The sequence below is a fragment of the Magnolia sinica genome, chromosome 5 (assembly GCF_029962835.1).
Source record: "Magnolia sinica isolate HGM2019 chromosome 5, MsV1, whole genome shotgun sequence".
NCBI lineage: Eukaryota > Viridiplantae > Streptophyta > Magnoliopsida > Magnoliales > Magnoliaceae > Magnolia > Magnolia sinica.
The window spans coordinates 34098826-34119739 of NC_080577.1; the positions used below are offsets into that span (position 1 = coordinate 34098826).

The 20914-nt window shown below is 41.7% G+C and overlaps 1 protein-coding gene across 1 annotated transcript; it reads left to right on the plus strand.

The window, feature by feature from the left end:
• Nucleotides 1-11359: 11359 nt before the first annotated feature.
• On the plus strand, nt 11360-20081 carry LOC131245931 (29 kDa ribonucleoprotein A, chloroplastic). Its single transcript, XM_058245720.1, has 4 exons — nt 11360-11770; nt 12880-12981; nt 18509-18811; nt 19815-20081. Exons 1-4 carry the CDS (start codon nt 11405-11407, stop codon nt 19875-19877), a joined length of 834 nt encoding a protein of 277 aa, XP_058101703.1. The 5' UTR covers nt 11360-11404; the 3' UTR covers nt 19878-20081.
• The last annotated feature ends 833 nt before the right edge of the window (nt 20082-20914 follow it).

The following is a 20914-nucleotide window of genomic DNA, read 5'->3' on the forward strand; positions in this document are numbered from 1 at the left end:
CTAACGAGGCTCGATGGTAGCCGACCCATTTCACGAGCTGGTCAAACTCAGCCTAATACTGCACTCCCTCACAGACGAATAAGGCCACATTCCTACCCAACTGACTACACGCCAGTGGGAGTCATGGCCTAACGGTATAAGGCCCTCGTGTGCTCATAGTTTCCAATCGGTCACGGCGTTGGGGCAGTCCCTTGGTACCATGAAAGTTTTGAGAATTTCAGCCATGGGCATCCTATGTACCCGGTATTATTTCCGATGTCCACACATATGGCTATCTACGAATATCCTTGTGGAGGCAAGGCCGTGATGAAGCAAGGGAAATATCATCATGAAATGCGATACTAATGCATGAGTCACACATATAGATCATGCACCAGCTTCAAGTACTCAATGTGCATAAGGGAAGAAACTCCATCCCTCTATGACCATAACATAATGCAACCAATACGCACAGATGATGCATATGGGTCACAATGATGTAAGTGCGCTACCTGTAGAATATGTATTCCTCCTTCCTAAGGAGGGACAAGGACAAGATATATATAGACAAGTACTCTAAGGAGAAACGAAGTTCTCTTAGTGAGGGCTCAACAATTTGGGATGACCCACACGCTAGGGGAGTCCTAAAACCTCAAAGAGGAAACAGGCTTAACAAGGTCCAAGGTGGGCTTTCAACCACCTATAAGGGCCCCTATGGGCCTACTTTAGGGCCACCAAGGAGGACATCTAACCTCAACTGGGTCCCAAAAAGGTAGCCTGCTACGTATATAAAGAAAAGTCCAACGCCCAATCAATCCATGGCCTAGTGGGCCATACACTAAGCCCAATACATAGGCAACCTGATGGGCCCTTAAGCAAAGTTAGGGTCCAACCATAAGGGTCATGGGTTCACTTATTATGGTGGGTCTAATGGGCAGCCCATTATCCCAACATTTGGAAAATCCTTATATTTAAGACAAGTAAGTTGGGTCTCACATCTCAGCCCAAGTATGGAATTATTATAGTAGGTAAGTAAGGGCCCAACTATTTGAGTATTTGACCCATAAGACCCATTACAATGACATGATAAATATAGGACCCAAGGGTCCAACGAGCCTATCAAAAGTTTCAGCCCAACCAAGGCTATAAGGCTCATTAATTAACTAGAAGACTGGCCCAAGAAGAATTCAATTAGAATGGGCCTTTAATCATGCACTAATTAAGCCCAAAAATAAAATTAAAATGGTAAGATAAATAACTTAAATCCTCCTCAAATCTAGTGGGTCATACTGTCCCAAAATAACATTTATAGGCAACAATTATTAGGCTCATTGCCAAATTCCAGCCCACCCATTTTTTCTGGGTTGGTTGGAATCTAACAACAAAAAAAATATTTTATACTACATGAATTTCCTAATGGCCCACATACATAACAATGGGTCCCGCCAGATGAGATGAGGACATACAACTCATATATCAAGTGGGCCATGCCGTTGGAGTGCAGGCCCAGCAGCAGCCCAAGATAGGGATGCCTCATGTGTAGGCAGCCCTATGGGCCCGCGTATTTAGCCCAGAATCTCACCCAAATGGGCCCCAATTGGAAACTACCAAAGGGAAAGATGATTAAGTCCCTTAAGGACCCCACATGGATGGATGATGAGATATACAATACATCTAGGTGGGCCCACAAAGCATGCTGGACGGCTAGCCAAGGCTGGACGCCCCAGCCTGGGCGTCCCTGCCTGGTGGGCCACTCCAGGCCGCACCGTGGGTAGTACAAGGGTCCGATGGCTCTAAAATTTTGTAGGGTGATACTTTAATAAGTGAGCCACACACTCACAAAATTTAAGGATTTTTAGACATTTAAAAATATTTTAATTAATTTAAATAAAGCAGTCTGTTGAGAAAATCGAATTAACCTGGACGTCCCAATGTGATGGGCCGGTCCAGCCCTTGTCACGGTGTGCACTGGGGTCCGTTGGCCTCAAAAATTGATAGGTGAGTCCTAACATGGGTGGACCACACCTCCATAAAATTTTAGGATTTTCGAACAACTAAAGATATTTTAATTTATTTTAAGAAAACAATCTATCCTGAGATACTTCTTGATCTGGACACCACAATATAGTGGGTCGGTCCAGCCACCACCATGGTGTGTACAAGTGTCCATTGGCCTCCAAATTTTGTAGTTGGGTCCTACCATGGGTGGACCACCTCTCTGTAAAATTTTTAAATTTTTGAAGTAGTATAAGTATTTTATTTAATTCACACAAATTATGGACAGTAAGGTCCTGAAATAATTCCTGTTGAAACAATGCTGCTGCCCCTGACTTGTATGCCCCATTAGAGTGGGCCCAAATCTGCCAAAATTTGGGAAAATGTAGGGCCAACATCCCTATACAAGTATACAACAAGGTGGGGTCCACAAAGGTGGCCCACCATTTCAGAAACAAGCTGATATTTATGTTTTTACAACATGCAGAGTGGCTGGACAGTCCAGAAAATCTGGACTGACCAACCTTCTTGGCCCACCTTTTTGGGTGATCAATCAAGGGCGGATGGAGGTGGGATTCAACACACATCAAGGTGGGGTCCACACCTCCAAGAATCGTTTATCAATGAGGGTGAAACATCCCATGAAATTAGTGTTGTGGTCCACCTCAGTGGGCCTCACAAACATCCAGACCAATTCTCCTTCATAAAACCCATTGCATGTATCCGATATGGAGCAATTAGGGTATCAACATTCAAGGAATGGACAGCCATGGGCGTCCACCTTTGTAACGCCCCGAAAATCGGGAGTCGAGCACAGGCTCAACTCCCTAGTTCCGATGCATCACTTATGCAACATAGATAATGATGATTGAATGTTGTCCGTATTAGTGCGTTAAACATGAATAAGATTACACTAAATCAACATATCATACTCTAGAGATAATTAGATTACGCAAGCAAAAGACTGTGATAAATATATAAAGCATATAAGTGGTTGTAAGTCCCCAGAGTATGAACATGTCACCAGGCTAAATAATTACATGTATAGTTTCAAAATTTACAAATGATACAGTGTAATGGCATCTAATCCATATCCATGTAGCCTCGTCGATGCAACTCCATATCTACATATATCCGCCAGAGAGTTGCATGTAAGAGAACTCCTCGTTATCATAAAAGTTAGGCTCCGCCTCGTAAACATCACTATCACCTATGGCTACAACAGAGTCTGGTTGGTGTTTTAAAACACCATCACAGAGTGGGAGGGAGTGATCAACTCAGTGGTACTATAAGGCAAAGGTTAACATGTTATCAATTCAATTAAGTAGTAATGATAAAGCAGTACAACACTCATATCCTAAGTACTCTTATTAATGCAGGAATGATATGCTGTAATGATGCATGCCCTCGCTTACACTCCCTTAGCAATATCATCTCACGATCGCGGCATGCACCACTCCGGACACGTGCACTTCCTCGCCAAAGCACATGCAATGCGGTGCATGATCATGTTAGCCAATATTTAATTAAGTTTATTCATACAGCGGATTCAAGAAGCTAGGATACCTCCCTTTATATCAATTACCCAAATAATGATCCATCTAGGGTCGCCAATCATAGTTAATCACATACGATGAGCAAGTTATAGGGCAACGTCATCCCTGATTTAAAAAAAGTGGACAGGCAAGTTTAGGTCACTACGGGAGGCTTGTCACCTCAATGTAGGCCTAGTCTATACTCGAGGTCACTACGGGAAATGCTCGTCACCTTAGCGTAGGCTGACAACTCGAATACAGTGTCCTATATCACCTTATTCAGCTCACGAGTTTGGATTGCTCACTGGATACTACGGGGAGACTTGTCACCCCAGCGTATGCTGACAGCTCGACTACAGTGTCTCATACCACCATGCCCGGCTCATAAGTCTTAGCGGATCGTGGTACCAAGGTTAAACGGGCTTTTCACTGGTAAGTGGTACCTTAGATTCAGGCAATAATGTCCATACATGGTGAACATACATTAGGCTAATTGGGTTATTTGACAAGCTTAACTGGTACGAGTGCACGTTGCATTAATCGACATGGAGTGCATATACACTCCTCGTGGCCTAACCATTGTCGATAATCACCGTATGACTTAGATTCATCGAACGTATTCGTGGTGATGAAACTGATTCAACCACTTGATCGAAAGTCGTTACCGATTGCCTGGACTATGTCGTAGTCCCAATCACATTCCAAAGCAATAGCATTCACATATGGTAGTCATAACAGTATTGAACAAACAATTCAAGCATTGCAACCATTTGAGCACTTTATATAACACATAGTGAACATGACATCATACACATACATTTCATATATAAATCACGTAATTAGATTTAGGTTACATGAAGGAATCTATACCTGTAACTAAGGTAGTTGAGAATCTTATCTTAACACCCTTATAAAATACAATTTATCAAACACTTACTCATTCAGACATTTTATCAAACACTTAGGCTACATATTTCAACATACATGTAACAAATTAGTTATATCATATATTATGACAAATCCTTTCACAAGGGAGTTGTCACACATTCAACAATCATGCATTCTCAATTAATAAGCATGACATGCACAAATCATAATTCTATATTCATTCAGACATTTTATCAAACACATAGAATGCATTATATTCAACATAGTTTATATATATATATATATATATATATATATATATATATATATATATGTATGTATAATACACGGAAACATCGTATCTAAGCACATGTGATAGCAATCAAGTCAGTCATAAATCATTAACTAATATTGAAAGCCTTGAAAACCATAACCTAAATGTTTATAGTCTGCACCTTTCGTCGGTACGCCGATTACGAACTCGGCTCGTACACTACGCCTTTGTTTACGGCACAACGACTACCTATAACTTGAAATAGGTTAGTTATTTCACCGATTAACCTATTTAGATACTTAAAATAGATTAGGGTTAGGATTCCTTATCCAAAATGGAGTTGAAATTTTTGGTATAGCGACACAGAAGGGGGGATTCAGCACGTGGAGTGGCAGGAATGAATCCCAGCAACAAACCACAACTCTCTCTCACTTCACCTCACCTTCTCCTTTTCTTTTCTCTCTTCTCTCTCCTAGGGTTTAGGAAATTCGTATGGAATGAGAGACGGGTGAGTTAAGGCCCTTATATAGGCCCAGAACTGATGTCAATGGCCCTAGGGCCATGGTATACTTAAGTTATAACCGAAAGTCATCTGTTTTGGGCTAACAAAGCTCATCTGGAGGTCCATTTCCTGCATACAGTCTAGAGAAAGTTTCCTGACAATGGATCCATGTCAGGTTAAGATTTCGATCCGATCAGATTTGTGGATCGACCGTGGAGGACCAGTTTCAGTTCAACGGCTATCGTCACTCGATCAGGGCCACAAGTACACTGGCCTGTATAGGGAAATTTTCCTGATCCAAGGGTGTAGTTGGGTCAGATTCTGACGGTCTGAAACCTTAAATTTGGCCTACAGGCGAACGGCCCAATTCACTTAAGTTTGAGTTCATTTTCTAAAGATATTCGCGTTTCTCACACATTTCGCTCAAGGCTCAAGTTGTACGTTTCTGGATACTATTTGGACTTGATTTCTGAGATAGTTGTCAAACCTAGTAAGGCGGTCATAACCATATAGTTTCACCACAATTGGACTTTCGACGCACAATCCAGATTCGATACGAAGTTTCAATGTGCTCTCGAGAGCAACTGGGTTTTGAGATTGATCCTAAGTTTTTAGGTAATATAGAGTTAGCGATTCTACTAGTTTTGGATCTTGCACTTCGTATAGAAAGCAGTTCAGGGTAATCTACTAATTAATTTAGTTTAGTACTTAATTAATTTTTGTCTAATTTCTACGTAATTTGATCTTTAGCAATTTCTGCCTGAGGTGGTACTCGGATCTTTGTACGGTTTTTTTCGATATGTTACAACCTTGCTTGGACGGTCTGGATATTCCAGGACCCCCAAGTGAGCCACACACATCATAAATGAAAATTAGAATAAGGGAAAAATGAAGGTCCGGCCACAAGAGAGGATCTCCGCCACTATTGAGGTCCTCCCTTCATCACAACACATTTATGTCATTCATTAAATCATATACAATCTAGATCTAGCACATACATGGAGTTAGGAATTAATCCAATGGTGGGAATGCCTTTCCCACTTAATTCTATGGTTTAGATGACTCCTAAAAGACATGCATCAAGAAAAAATACCATGATGGGGTCCATGGGGAATAGTCTCATCCATGGAGCTTGCATGCAAAGGAATGGACCATTAGCCTCAATCATGAGAACATGGGAGACCTTCATCATTACTTGATGGGCCCCGCAAGTTCCTAAGGATGAGATGAAAGGGAATCTACCACAAGAAAATTAGAAAATACTAAGCTAAGTGCACCCACCTTAATGGATCTTCAAGATTCTCCTATCTCTAAGCTCTTTAAGCTCCAAGGGTTATAGATCTATGGTTGAGATTACTTTTCAAAGGTTAAATTGGGAGGTTTTTGAGAGAAAATGGGCTGGAGTTGCTGGAATATGGGGGACGTCCAAGGGCTTTCTCTTGGGCTGCTAGAGGAGAGAAAATGAAGGATATGAGAAGAAGATGGAGTGTTGTAAAGAGCTAATCATTGCAATGTAAGAAAATCATTGCTTTTTGGGAAGAAAACTCATAATGACTTTTTTAGGAAGAAAATCCATGATGGCTTCTAAGAGAGTTGACTAGATGGCTATAAGTAATGATAACTCTCATAGGAAATGATGGAACTAGGGTGGGTCTACCTAGGAAAACGTGCACAAGCACCAGGTGGGTCCTACATCGTGATCAATGACCCAAATAACGTGTGGCCTATAACTTTTAATGCATACGTCAGATTTACGCATGAAACACTACGTTGGAACCGCGACGACGATGTGGTCATAATGGCATAAGTCTTGGGTCAATCCGGGTCGGTTCTACGTGACCGAACTCAAGGATGACCGCAAACACTACCCAAGGGTCGCGGGTCGCTGGAATTTGATCGGTAGGACAGCGGGACCAAAATGAACGAGATGCATACTCACACACCCACATGCACACATGCGAACTTGGGTCGGGTCTCACAGTGGATATTCCCGGTCCCAACCACACTCGTTAACTTTTGAAGCTTTTCCTAATTTAATTGTTTAAGTTTTTGGTTGGATAGAGTAACGGTGCACTCGTACTTTTGAGGCTGGAGAGGGGTTGGAATGAGCTTATAAGCGTGTATCTTTATATTAGTGGTGCACCGGCTTTGGTGTGGATCAGCATGGTCTTTAACCGACCCTGATGCTCCGATAGCTCCGACCACTATTGGCTCTCAACCCCTATCCCCCCTTAATGGCTCACAGTTGTGGTCCTTATGTAGGCCAAATAATGGGCCATTGCACTTATGTTTTCTTTATAGGTATATGCTATCAACAATGATCAAGGGCATTTAGGCTGCCCTTTTTTATTTTTATTTTTATTTTTAATTTATTTTTTAAATGCTCTTTACAACATGTCTTTCATGGGTTGTGTTTTGGAGTGCTCTATTCCACATAGTTATTTTATGTATCCGTGCTTCTAAGATCTTTTGGAGTTATATTGATCATCTTAATCTTGTTGTCTGCTTACTTCGGTATCAGCCAACCGGATCCAGTGGCCATCTACAGGAGGTGTCAAGGATCCATTTGGCTGTGTTTTTGTGAGTTTTTGGTATTGTCGGAATCGGAAGAATGCGTCTTAATGGATTTACGACTTGCAAGTACTTTTAGGCGAGAGACCGAGATTAAGTTAATCGATCCGTTCCACCGATTATCTTCCGGCGTGTCGAGGGCCTTCCCGGGTTATTCCCTAAAGTTTTCTTTATCACCTTTTGGGTGCTTGGGAGCAACTTTATCAGGATAACGTACGTTTGGGCATTTTTAAGACCTTGATGTTGTACTGGACCCTCCAGTCTGTTAATCCAATTCATTGGCTACTTCCAAAACCTATCCTAATCATACCCTGATCAACTTGTATAGCTGCATGGAACTGTGGAGCTATACAATTTTTTTATTTTTTATTTTTTTAAATAATTGTTGAAGCTAAATCAAAATTGAGGAGTAGTTCTGCTTTCATTTAGGTGGAGCATGTACAGACTACGGACGGTCAAAAAAATTGATGATAAAAGTCTTACATTATGAACCGTGGACTCGCTTAAACCAGCTGAAAGCTCAAGCAACGAACCCTGGGCTGGGACAGTCTAACACCTCCCGGTATTGTTATTGGAGACTATTCTCAGTCCAAAGCTGTGTTTTCCCTTACAAAGTGGGACCCTTTGTTCAGAGATCTAAACCATTGATGGTCTATGCACCAAAAATCTTAAGATAAGAAGCTCGTAGCCGTAGAATATTTGGGTCTTCTTTGGTTGGATGTGGACCGTTATGGAAATTTCTTTCTTGACCGTAGATTTGTTGGCCACCTATTGAAAGGTTAAGATGACCCGCTAAACGTCCTATCCGTTTCGCCAGATATCCACATCGTGTCCTTCTCTCACCAAACTAGGGGCATTGCAACTTGCTGCGGCTACCGTCTCATCTGCTGTCCCATAATAAATATCTAAGATATTTATTGCCACGGCTGTAATTCAGCCCACAACCACGGATACGATCGTGCAATCTAGGAAAGTTGGTGGGCATAACCCAAGTACGAAAGGGTGGATTTATATCCGGTCCGTTCATCAGATGGGCCCATCTATTTGTACCGTTGCATGAAAATCAGGCTGGTCTAGTCATCAGGTTGACCACACATGTATGGTGAACACGAACTGTTGGCAAATCCAATCTTTTATATATGTGGCCCACTTTCAAGACCATGCCGGCTTGATTTCGGGCCACGGTGCATACACATGGGATTCTTGATGAATGGTCGGGATCTTGCTACCCTGTTCCATGTTGGAGTGATTAAGTAACATTCACGTTTGTATTCTTTAGGCCCCGGCTCCTGGAATTTTACGGTAGCCTGATTTCTAGATCAAGTTACATCCACGAAGGGACCAACGTGATGAACAGTCTGGATCTTGCACACGTATGCCACCTTGGGACTTGCAAGTCGCTTGGGTTTGGAGCTTTCGGCTGGAGAGTGACCGCGCGACGCGCAAAGTCGTTGGAGAAATCAGATGATACGGAGCGCATTGGCTGGTGTTCAACGCACCACGGACATTGCTAGTGTGTTGGCGTCATCATGTTATGTGGATCCCATCACGAGGCATGCGTTATATTCAGACTGCCCGTCCATTTGGCGATCTCATCGTAAGATCTGATATGAAAAATAAGACAGACCTTGGACGACACCGCAAAAAGCAACGGGGATTGAGCATATGCCATCCAAACCCTTTTGGAGTCGGGCGCGGATTAGCTACTGAGCCACCAAGTTCAGTGGGCCCATGTATGTTCTGTATCCACGCCTTCCATCCATTTGGAATGATCATTTCAGGGCATTACCCAAAGAAAGAGTTAAATCCAGAGCTCCAGTGGACTCCAGCACAGAAAACACAAGGACAGTGACAACCATCGCTAAAACCTTTTGATGGCTTTTTAACTTTTGAAGAGGTTGGATTTCAAATAAACACCATAGCCGGCCTTAGGATAGTTTCAACTGTAGGAATCACTCTCCCCACTTTTTTCCGTGGTAGGGTTTATTACATATTCCCACCACTCTCATCACCTTTTTTACCATGGTAGGGTTTATAACATATTTTTATCTCCCTTGTTCTTTGGCACATGCCTTAAAATAATATCTCAAAGTGGATGGATAATATGGATACAACACATATATCATATTTGAACTCACAGAACTTAATGACGCCACTTCAGAAGGGGACTAGCTAATCAAGCTGTCAATATCTAACCGGCATACTTTGGAGTAACAGAATTTATGAATCAATGTGATACTTTTCATGGAGGTCTTCAAGACATTGCAAACATATTATTATATGGAAAATAAACATTATGATAGGCCTTGTGAATGTTTTAACGGTAAGAATTACCATCCCCACTGCTATTTGTGGTGTGGTCCACTTGAGTTTTGAATATGAATCATTTTCGGCTAATGATCTAAAATGATCTCATCAAATGGATGAACGGTGTGGATATAATAAATCTATCATTGTGGGGCCATGCAATTTTGATCTCAACTTGGAGCTCCCACGGCACATACCCAGACCAGCCAGGTCGGATGTGTGTGGCACACCAGCCAATCTGCTTCCGGAATCCATTTGTTTAAATTTTGACAAGTGGGGCCAATTGTTTGGTAATCCAGACCGTTGGTCTCTTACCCCCCCACGGTGGATGGAGATTCTACTAAAAATATCCAACGTTCGAAGATCCAGACAACCAATTTGAGAGCTTTTTCAGATGAATATGGGCCGGTGTTTATTTCTCTTCTTAACCGTCCATCTTAGGCCACAATTTCAAAGATAAGATCGCTCCATCAACGAAGGTTCTTCGGGGTTAGTCCCATCCACGAAAATCCCTGTTGTGCCATGGGATCAATGTCAATGGTCTAGATCATCAAGCATGATATCAATGTCAATGGTCTAGATCATCAAGCATGGCCCAACATGCAGAAACTCCAGGCACAACTGGGATTTTCGTGGCCCATAGAGGACATGCCATTTACGCAAAGAGTCAGGACACCTAAGGCCCATGTTTTTGTAATCACAACCGTTGATCAAGTAGTCAACACAACCGATTAGCTAGACCCGAAAAAAAAACCTCCATTGTACAATCCTAACCATTGAAACCTAATCCCGGGCTAGAGAAATGGATCTGGGAGATCCACAACCCAGCCCAGCCCAGTCTAAAAGGTATTCGTTTTGCCTCGGTCGTGACTGTATCGAGCGTGTGTTGCCCCTCACTGGGGCCCACATGCTGAGTTATCAGATGATCCGGAACCATCCATGTTATTGAATGATACTATTAGATCTACCTTAAGAAACTAACTCTGAACGGACCATCGATCTGTAGATGAATTTTTTAAAAAATGAAAAGAAAATTTTCAATGGATCAAATTAAAATAAAAAAATCGAAGTTTTGAATGTTGATTCATATATTATTATAAGTTTCAATAGCTTATCTGTAATAGGAAGTAGAATATGGGCGGTTCAAATCATCGGACCACTCAGCACGTGGGCTCCAGTGAGTAGTGATATATACTGGATTGTCAGTCGCGACAGGCGTAAAACGAAATACCATGAAAATATCTTATTCGGCGGCGGTAATTTCTCAAAGGAAGAGGCATTTCTAGGTTACGCCCTATCTCTTCTCCTCTCCTCTCTCTATATATACTCTCTCTAAAACCTTATCTACTTCTTCTCTAGCTTACAGCAGCAGCAATGGCTTCCTCTGCTGCTTCTCTTATCCTCCCTTCTATCTCTTCAAAAACCCTAATCCTCTCTAAAAACTCCTTTCCTTCTCTCTCTTCCTTCCCATCTTTCAAAACCAAGAAACCTATCTCATTCTCCGTTTCCGAATCTCTCTCTGTAAAACCCTCGTCGACGAGGAGTTTCTCTTCGTCGGCTTTCGTCCGAAGAGTCGCTATCTCATCTCAATATGGGCAGGAAGAAGACGAAGCAGAAGAGGGGGAAGAGGCGAATTTCCCTCCGGAGCTGAAACTCTTCGTTGGGAATCTTCCCTTCAGCGTCGACAGCGCGGAGCTTGCTGGGTTGTTCGAGCAAGCCGGGGCGGTCGAGAAGGTCGAGGTGGGTTTGAGGTTTTTTTTTTTCAAGGAGTGTTTCTGAGTTTTCTGAAGGAATGCTGCTTTTTCTATTTGGGTTTTGGAGTTATTCTTTTTTCCGGGATATGGTGAGAACTGAGGTTTTAGTATGGCGTTTTGGGGGTTTTAGCTTTTAGGGTTTAAAGAATGGTTGGCTGTTGGGGTTTGGCTGATTTTCTTATGTGGTCTAGTTTGGTGGTCGGTCGCATCACCTGAAATTGTAGCCCGCGCCACTCTAGCTATTGGCCATCTTGTCGGCGTCGTCATGGATGGTCACATGGTTGAACCTGTGTGAACCGTTAAAGGATTTTGGGCTGTAGATTGTGAAACATTTGCCCTTTGTTTAGTCAGGACCCTCCAAATGCTAGCTGTGGCAAGGCCCGTGCGATGGTCAGTCAGTGGAAATCTAGTGTCATGGGCCAGAGGTGGTAGGGCCCACAGGATTAACATGTGGAGCGCCCCTAAGCGACCGCTACTGGGGTTCTTGCAGACTCAATTATTTAGAGTTGAAGAGTTACAGGGGTTTGGGGATGTTTTGCAATTTTCTTTTGAAATTGAGTTTGGGTCTATGGGGCTTTTCATCTTTTCTGTTTCCTACTGTGATTGGCCATGTTTTTGCATACATACGGACACACATTTCAATATATTGCGAGGATTTAAAAATAAAAAATAAAAAATGTTTCCAAATGGATGAAGTAATTTCAATAAACCCAGTTGTTTCCAAATGGATGAAGTAATTTCTATAAACCCAGTTTCCAAATGAAGTAATTTCAATAAACCCATACAAAGTACAGAAGGATTTAACTGTTTACGAATCATGCTCATGCGAACTGGTATGCGTTGTTTGCATAACATGGTACATGTGCAATTGTGCATGCATTTGTATGAGCATGCTACTAATTATATACACGTCTCTGCATTTTATATTCGTGTTTAAATATATCTATGCATGCAATACATTCTTCCAACTACATGTGTGCATCCATTTGAATGGTGTATTTAAATGTACATGTTGTTAGTGTGAAACAATGTGGATGTACAAATGCATTCTTGTTTCTAGATGTCTGCGGTAAGTTGAAGTGGCTGCAATGGCAGGTTATTTATGACAAGCTGACTGGAAGAAGCCGGGGGTTTGGGTTCGTGACAATGTCTACAGCTGAGGAAGTTGAAGCAGCTGCACAGCAGTTCAATGGCTATGTGAGTTTTATTATGCACTTGGTGTCATTTTATTCTGCATTTGATCTTAGTTAATTTGGAATGCATTTGCTTTTGGTTGATTGAGAAGAACTATGGTAGTGTGACTTGGATTACTCTTTTTCTTATGTTAAGCAGATTCTTAATCTGGGTACCACATGTTGTTACTGACTTTGTTTATATAAAAGAAAAGAACTTGGGAAATTTCTATCTTTCTTGAAGTACTTGTGCTACCTTTTGTGATACCCGTAATCCATGTTTGTTTTATAGAGCTATGTGCACCATGAATTGAGTCTATGTTGTGGTAAGGTGGTCTTGTCTCTAAATGATGTTGCAAGTCCATGGCTGCTAGGTTTGCTAGCTACTACATTTGCAAAGCTAACTAAGCTTGATTGTTTTGTTGATGGCATCAAGTTCATATTAATGGCAAATTTTCTTCATTCTGTATTCAAGATTTTTTCTCCAGTTCCTTTTTTTTTTCAAGCACAGAGTTTTGTTACATCTGACAAGCTTAAGAGTTTTGGATGAATTTAGGGTCTAAGGGATTCCAAATTTTGACAATTTTGCATGGAGTAGAAATTGCAGATTTTGTTTTTTTTTTTTTTTTTGCTAACTCACAAATCAAATCAGCTGCATTTATCCATTTGATGGATTGGTTTGCAATAATTCTAAGTCAGCTTCATTCACTGAGGTTTGGAGCATAGTGACAAAACTTGTTCTTAGCAATTTCCTCGGTATGGGAATATCTAGGAGGCTTTTAGATTTTGGTGTGTTTAACTGAGATACTATCAAGAAAATCTTGCTGAAAATAAAATATTTTTAATATTTATTATAAATTAATAAATAGTTCTGAAAATTTAAGTACATGGGTATGAAAGGAATTCGTTTGGGGCCTGCTTAGTAGCCACTCTTTCATTAAAAAAAAAAAAAAAAAGAAGCAGCAGCAAAGTTCCATGGAAACCAAGTTTTGAAAACTTAGTTCAAGAAATTAATTTATATGCAAATGTTGTTTGTATGATGCTAGCTATTTTATCTATTTTTCTTATAATGTTGATTTTATGAAATACAATATAATGCATTATTAACATAAATTGTTCTTGTAACTTCATCTCCTTCCTTTTCTCTTGACCATTAATCTCAAAAATGATAATCAATGATGGCCATGTCATGGACAATCCAAATATGATTGGACCTCTATTATAATGAATGTGGACCGTTCTTTTTTTCGGGTATTGATCGGATGGCTAAAATCATCCATTCAAAAAGGATGGGCAACCAAAGGTAGGGCCCACCTTCGATATGGGTTGTCCATCATGAGGGCCCACCTTTGGTGTCTACCATCTATCAATCTACCTTTGATGCGGACCGTCCATCATGTGGGCCCACCTTGATTGTGGGGCATCCATCATGCAAGGCCCAACTTTGATGTCAACCCTCCATGCGGGGCTCACCTTTGATGTGGACCGCCTATCCTGTGTGGCCCACCTTTATTGTGGACTGTCCATCATGCGAGGCCTACGTTCAATGTAGATAGTCCATCACATAGGGCCACAAGGGCCTAACTTTGATTTGGGTCATCTATCATGGAGGGGGTAGCTTTGATTTGGGCCATCTATCATATGTGACCCTCCTATGATGTCCATCGTCCATCACATGGGGCCCACCTTGATGTTGATTGTCCATAATATGGTTCCCACCTTGATGTTGATATGTGTCGTCTATTATATGTAGTCCACCCTTCTTTTGTGTCGTCCATCATGTGGGGCCCACCCTTTTTGTGTGTCATCCATCATGTGGGGCCCACCATTGATGTGGACCATCCATCAACGTGGGGTCTGCCTTTATTGTCAACTATCCATCGTGTGAGGCCCATGTTTGATGTCTATCTTGTATGGCCCACCTCAGTTGTGTCCATCCATCGTGTGGCGCCCACCTTTGATGCGGGTTGTCCGTCATGCGGGACCCAGCTTTGATGTCCAGTGTTCGTCATGGGGGACCCACCCTGATGTTGATTGTCCATCACACGATGCATGCCTTTGATGTCCAGTCCATCATGTGATGTTCAGATTTTTTGTTTTTTCCTGAAAACAACCCTCTTGTTGTTTTTCCCTCAACTGAATTTAAGGCTATTTTTAAACTGTAGGGCTTATTTGGTAGACACCTAAAAATTAGCTCTACAAAAAATTTGTTGTTCTTGCCAGTAAATTATTTGGAATGGATCATATCAGATTAACACTTTTCATAATAAATGCATTTTCTTAAGCTTACAAATGGTCTTAAATTCAATTGAGAAAAAAACATCAAAAGAGCTATTTTCAGAAAAAGATTTGAAATCCATGTGATGGATTGTAGAGATCAAAGTTGGGCACCACATGATGGACTGGACATCAAAGGTGAGTACCGCACAATGGATGGCCCACATAAAAGGTGGATCCCACACGATGGGCAACCCAGATCAATGTGGGCACCACATGATGGGTGATCAACACCAAGGTGAGCCCCATGATGGACGATGGATGTTAAAGGTAGGCTTCACATGACGGACAACTCAGGTCAAAGGTGGGTGCTGTATGATAGACTATTTGCATCCAATGTGGCCCCTGCATGATTGACGGTTCACATCCAAGTTGGGCCATACACAATAGGTAGCCCACATTGAAGTTGAGCCAAACATGATGGGCGTCGATAGCGAGCCTCACAGGATGTATAGTGGACTTCTAAGGCGGGCCCCACATGATGGATGATGGACATCTAAGGTGAGCCCTGCAGGATGGACGACACACATCGATGTTGGCCCCTACATGATGCACATGAAGGTAGGCGCCGCATGATGGATGATCAACATCAAGGTGGGACTCATGCGATGGAAGGTGGACATCGTAGGTGGGCCATGCATGACAGATGGCTCACATCAAATTTGGGCCCTGCATAATGGACAGCCCACATCAGAGCCTGCTCCCATGCCCCCACATGATGGATCGTCCGATCCATCCACGTTAAAGGTGGACTGCACACGATAGATGGGCCACATCAAAGGTGGGTCCAACATGAGCCACATGAATGGTAGGCCTTACTGGATGGACGACACGCTTCGAAGGTGCGGCCCACATGATTGGTGGTCCACATCAGAGGTGGGCCTTGATGATGGACGACCCACATCAAAGTTGGGTGTTGCAAGATGGACAGTGCATGTTGAGGGTGGAGCCCACCTGATGGACGATCCACATTCAAGTTCCCACATGATGGATGGTGCATGTCAAGGGTGGGGTCCCACCTGATGTACGATCCATGTCCAAGGTCCTGCATGATGGACAATCCACATCCAAGTTGGGCTCTGCATGATGGATGGCCCACATCAAAGGTGGGCCTCTCATGGTGGATGGTCCACATCAAAAGTGACCCCACATTATGGATGATCCACATCAAATGTCAACCAATGGATGGTGGACAACAAAGGTGGGTTGCACGTGATGGTCGATCCACATGGAAGGTGGCCCCACCTTTGGCTGCCCATCCCTCATGATTGGAAGATATTAGCCATCTACGAATGATCCATGTTAATTATATAAAAAAAAATCCAATCATAGATTTGGACTGGTCATGAAGTGCGTCCATGAAGTGGGGTCTACCTTTGTTGTCATTTTTTAGATGAAGGGTCTAGAGGAAAGAGATGAATATGACATTGTTAGAAGAGTAATTTATGTTAATAATGCATTATTTTATAAAATGAATTTTCTCAACAATGACATCCAAACACCCATTAGGGGTAATTTGGGAGCGTGAATCGGTGGGAATTGGGATGTTTGGGAGGAGTGTATTTGATGTGAATTGGATCATACACCAAAACATACCTTTCTGAAATCATAGCAAACCCATGTGATTTCATTTCACGTGGATTCCAATTACCACCGAATCACAAATTACAATCATCTCTCTCACTCTCTTTGAAATAAGGTATTCCATTATGGCCACCACTGCTACCATTACGACATGGGCTGTAATGGCTGTTATTGCCTTTTTATATTGTTTTGAAAAAAAAAATAAAAATCTGTTTTGGCTCCGTTACGGGTCCATTATGGGCCATTTTCCCCCTGTAATGGCCGTTACAGCTAGGTAATGCGTAACAGTTACCACTGTCACCGTTTAGGCATACCATGCTTCCAAATACAGGCTGCCAAACACAAGTTGGTGAGTCTGATTACCAGATTGCCGGATTCCAATGGATTTCAATTGCAGGCCTGCAGAATACAACTATTGATTCCAATTCATATGGATTTTGTCAATGCATATCAAATATATGCTCCCAAATGACCCATTTATATATAAAAAAATGAATAAAACTGTGTCATCTAAACAAGATTTGAATTGAAAATTATTAGATTTCTGGAACTAAGTTTTTCAAAAATTGCTTCAATTTTTCTTTCTTTTTTCAAGAGTGGCTGCCAAACAGGCCTTTAAGCAGTAGGGTAATTTCAAGATATTCCGTGATGGTAACGGTGGCCGTAATGGCCACCATCATTACCTTCACAATATGGGCTGTAATGCCCGTTACGGTCCCCGTAATGGCCCGTGAAGGTTTCTTTTTTATTGATTTTTTTTTTTTTGAAAAGCCTGTATCGACCCATAATGGATTGTTACAAGGCCATTAGGGGGTGCGTAACGGGCCATTAAGGGGGTTGTAACGGCCGTTACGGTTTTTCTTTTCTGTAACGGCTGTTCTGACCCCGTAACGTGTAATGGTTGTCACCATTACGGCACACAATGGGTAGTTTTGCTTGGTTCTCTCTCTCTCTCTCTCTCTCTCTCTCTCTCTCTCTCTTGGTGGTACATTGTATTCTTTTGGAGTCAGCTCAGCAATAATAAATCATCGCCTTTAAGAAAAAGGCTACCAAACAGGCCTTCAGAACATGCGTTTAGTATGAAATTTGCCTGCCAAACATGGCATGTCTGAATAATTTGTTGGCAAGAGCAACAAATTTGTGTGGAGCTCTTTTTAGGCATTTACCAAACAGGCCTTTAACTTTTGGATAATTTTGTGTTAAAACCACTATCTTTTCCAAAAATATCGCGAAATTAAAATATCTGAGATTTTGAAAATCTTGTGATAATATCGTTTTATCAAATTCTTGCAAAAATATTGTGAGATTTTAAAAATCTCGGCGATGTTTGTCACAATGGATTGGAGCATGCAAGGGAGTTGAATGAATTTGACAACTTACTTGTCCATGGAGATTTATATTTTTCAGGCATTGCGAGTTAGCGCTAGTTTATTCCCATATACATCATAGAGTTCATCTTCTATGAAGAAGCCTTCATTTTGTGTCTGCCAACCTGGAATGCTCTCTTGGTTTTTGTCAAGCATTATTATTATTATCATTGTTATTGTTCTTATTATTTGCTTATTTTCCCTTTATTTCGTTATAATTGGCATCTTCTTGCATTTTCATAAGCTTTATTTACCATTTTGTTCACTAAGCTTTTTTGTAACTTCTAATTCTTATTTGAGTAAGTATTTATGATGGTGCAACAGGAACTTGATGGCAGAGCACTGAGGGTGAATTCCGGACCCCCACCTCGGAAGGATGATCTTTCATCTAGAGGATTTCGGAGTGGGGGTGGGGGCAGTTTTGATTCTGCCAACCGGGTATACGTAGGTAATCTTTCATGGGGTGTAGATGATTTAGCTCTCGAGTCCCTCTTCAGTGAACAAGGGAAGGTTATGGAGGCCAAGGTGGTGTATGACAGGGAAAGTGGTAGATCGAGAGGTTTTGGCTTCGTCACATACAGCTCTGCTGAGGAGGTTGATAGTGCAATTTCTTCACTTGATGGGGTGGTAAGTATATCAACAAAGAATTTTACTTCTAATTTCTTTTTCTCCTCATAAAGTGGCATGTCTCTCTCCTCAGTGATTATAGATAATTCTTTTTTTGGTAATTTTGTCTGAGTTTCATCTCTAGATATTTGTCTCAAATTGTTTCCAAAAGCATTAGGGTCTGTTTAGGTAGGGGTCGTGCACAATAGGGATTAAGTCTCATCCTGATTTTTTCAGGCCCATGCTCTCTCCACATAGGATTTGTCACAGAAAAGCGGCATTTTACTCTGCATAAACACAATTTAGGTTTATAAAGAAAAACAAAAACAGTGCTAATTGTGTTTATGTGGAGCGGAAAGCATTGCTTTAGTGTGGTGAATCCTACTGCATGGAGAGCACGACTTCATCTTGATTATGTGCAACTCCCCACCCAACTGGACGCTTTAAAAAAATCTATCCTCCTTCCATTTAGAATGATAGTGAAAATGGTTTTGGTTGTGGCTCTTGCTAGACTTGATCTAACATTTTGTCTTGCTCTTGGTTCTGTTATTATTAATATTATCATTTTTTTTAAAAAATATCTATTTGCTCATAATGGAGGAATTTTTGGATCCTTGACCCGATGATTTGCACGGCATACTTGGATATTCTGTTCTGAAAAGTAGTGCCCAGGGTGCAGTAATCCAGGCAATTGGATCTGCTTTGAACCAACAGGGATAGAATGTCCTTAATGTCTCCTGGGTAGGACAATATTAGCCTTTTGTTTTGTGGCCCAGAAATAGATGGTTGAAAAAAGAAATGTAGAAAAAAGGGCCCAAGATGGGTGGCTGGGGTCTTCCAATCTCTGAAAATTTTGAGGCATGGTCCATCCAGAACTGAAAAGGGTAGTATATTGTGCAAAGCCTTGGTTGGTGGATGATCCTGTTAACTCCTGATCACATATTGTTGGGAATGGGTTGATTCTTGTGATTTAGTTGGTAGATTGATGGTCGGTGCTATAAAGTAGAGATGTGTATTGGTGCAGGACTTGAAGGGCAGGGCAATCAGAGTTACTATGGCAGAGTCGAGGCCTAGGCGACAGTTTTGATCCCATCATTTTCCTGGTTTCTCCAACTCAAGATAAATACTTTTGGTTCTTGTAATGAGTATATGCTTTTGGTAGTGTGTTTAATTTCATCTGTTTACCAAAACATCTTTCAAAAATGCTCATAGATTGTGTTTTCCTCAGAAAAAGCAGATGTGTGAGTGGTTGCATTATGACAAATGCCATTATGCAGCTCAGTGCCATGTACTCTCATCTCCATGTGTAGCCCATGCATGCTTTGGTGCTTTCTCTCTCTTGCTTCCATTAAAAAAAATAATAATAAAAAATTTCAGGTGGGCCAGTACATGAAAGGTCTATAAGGACCCTGTTCGGGTACTACCCTTGCCTGTTGGGAGGGACGCTGTTCGGGTACTACCCTTGCCTGTTGGGAGCTCGGGACAGGGGTATCTGAGGGGCCACTGTAATGTATGGCTTTTATCCACGCCGTCCATCCATTTTGCCATATAATTTTAGATTAAAAGACAAAAAGAAAAAGAAAAAAGAGGCAGATCCAAGGCTCCAGTGGACCACAGTGGGAATTAAACACATACCATTGAAAACTACTTGGCTACTTAAGTTTTTGATGAAGTTTATATTTGTGTTTTCCCTACATTCAGGTCTATATGACCTTGTGAAGAGGTGGCAAATAAATATCACAGTGGGCGTCATTAGCACCACTCTTTCCTTTGGTGTGGTCCCTTTGGATCTGCCTTGTTTTTTGGCCCATTGAAAAATGGACGTACGGTGTGGATAAAAGCCACAAGTCACAGTGGCCTCTCGCAGTCCCGAGCTCGGGACAGGCCGTGTAGTAACCGATCTGGATTGGCCCAAAATTGTGGGATTGGGCCACTCTGGTGGATTGTGGATCATGGCTGTAATCCTCTCCCTTGTTTAGCAAGGTTAACATGCACCTTTCTGAGCCTGAGCCACCACTGTTGTTGGTGTTGGCATGACAAATTCAAATGGTGCATTACTCAGCAATCAGGTCCATACACATTTACATGTGTATGATTTTGGGTGGGATCCATTCTATAATCGTG

Excerpts from the sequence above, each read along its gene's own strand:
- LOC131245931 (XM_058245720.1), top strand. The coding sequence starts at position 11,405 with ATGGCTTCCTCTGCTGCTTCTCTTATCCTCCCTTCTATCTCTTCAAAA. Across the intron at positions 11,771-12,879 it reads GGGCGGTCGAGAAGGTCGAG|GTTATTTATGACAAGCTGAC; the intron begins GTGGGTTTGAGG and ends CTGCAATGGCAG. Across the intron at positions 12,982-18,508 it reads CACAGCAGTTCAATGGCTAT|GAACTTGATGGCAGAGCACT; the intron begins GTGAGTTTTATT and ends ATGGTGCAACAG.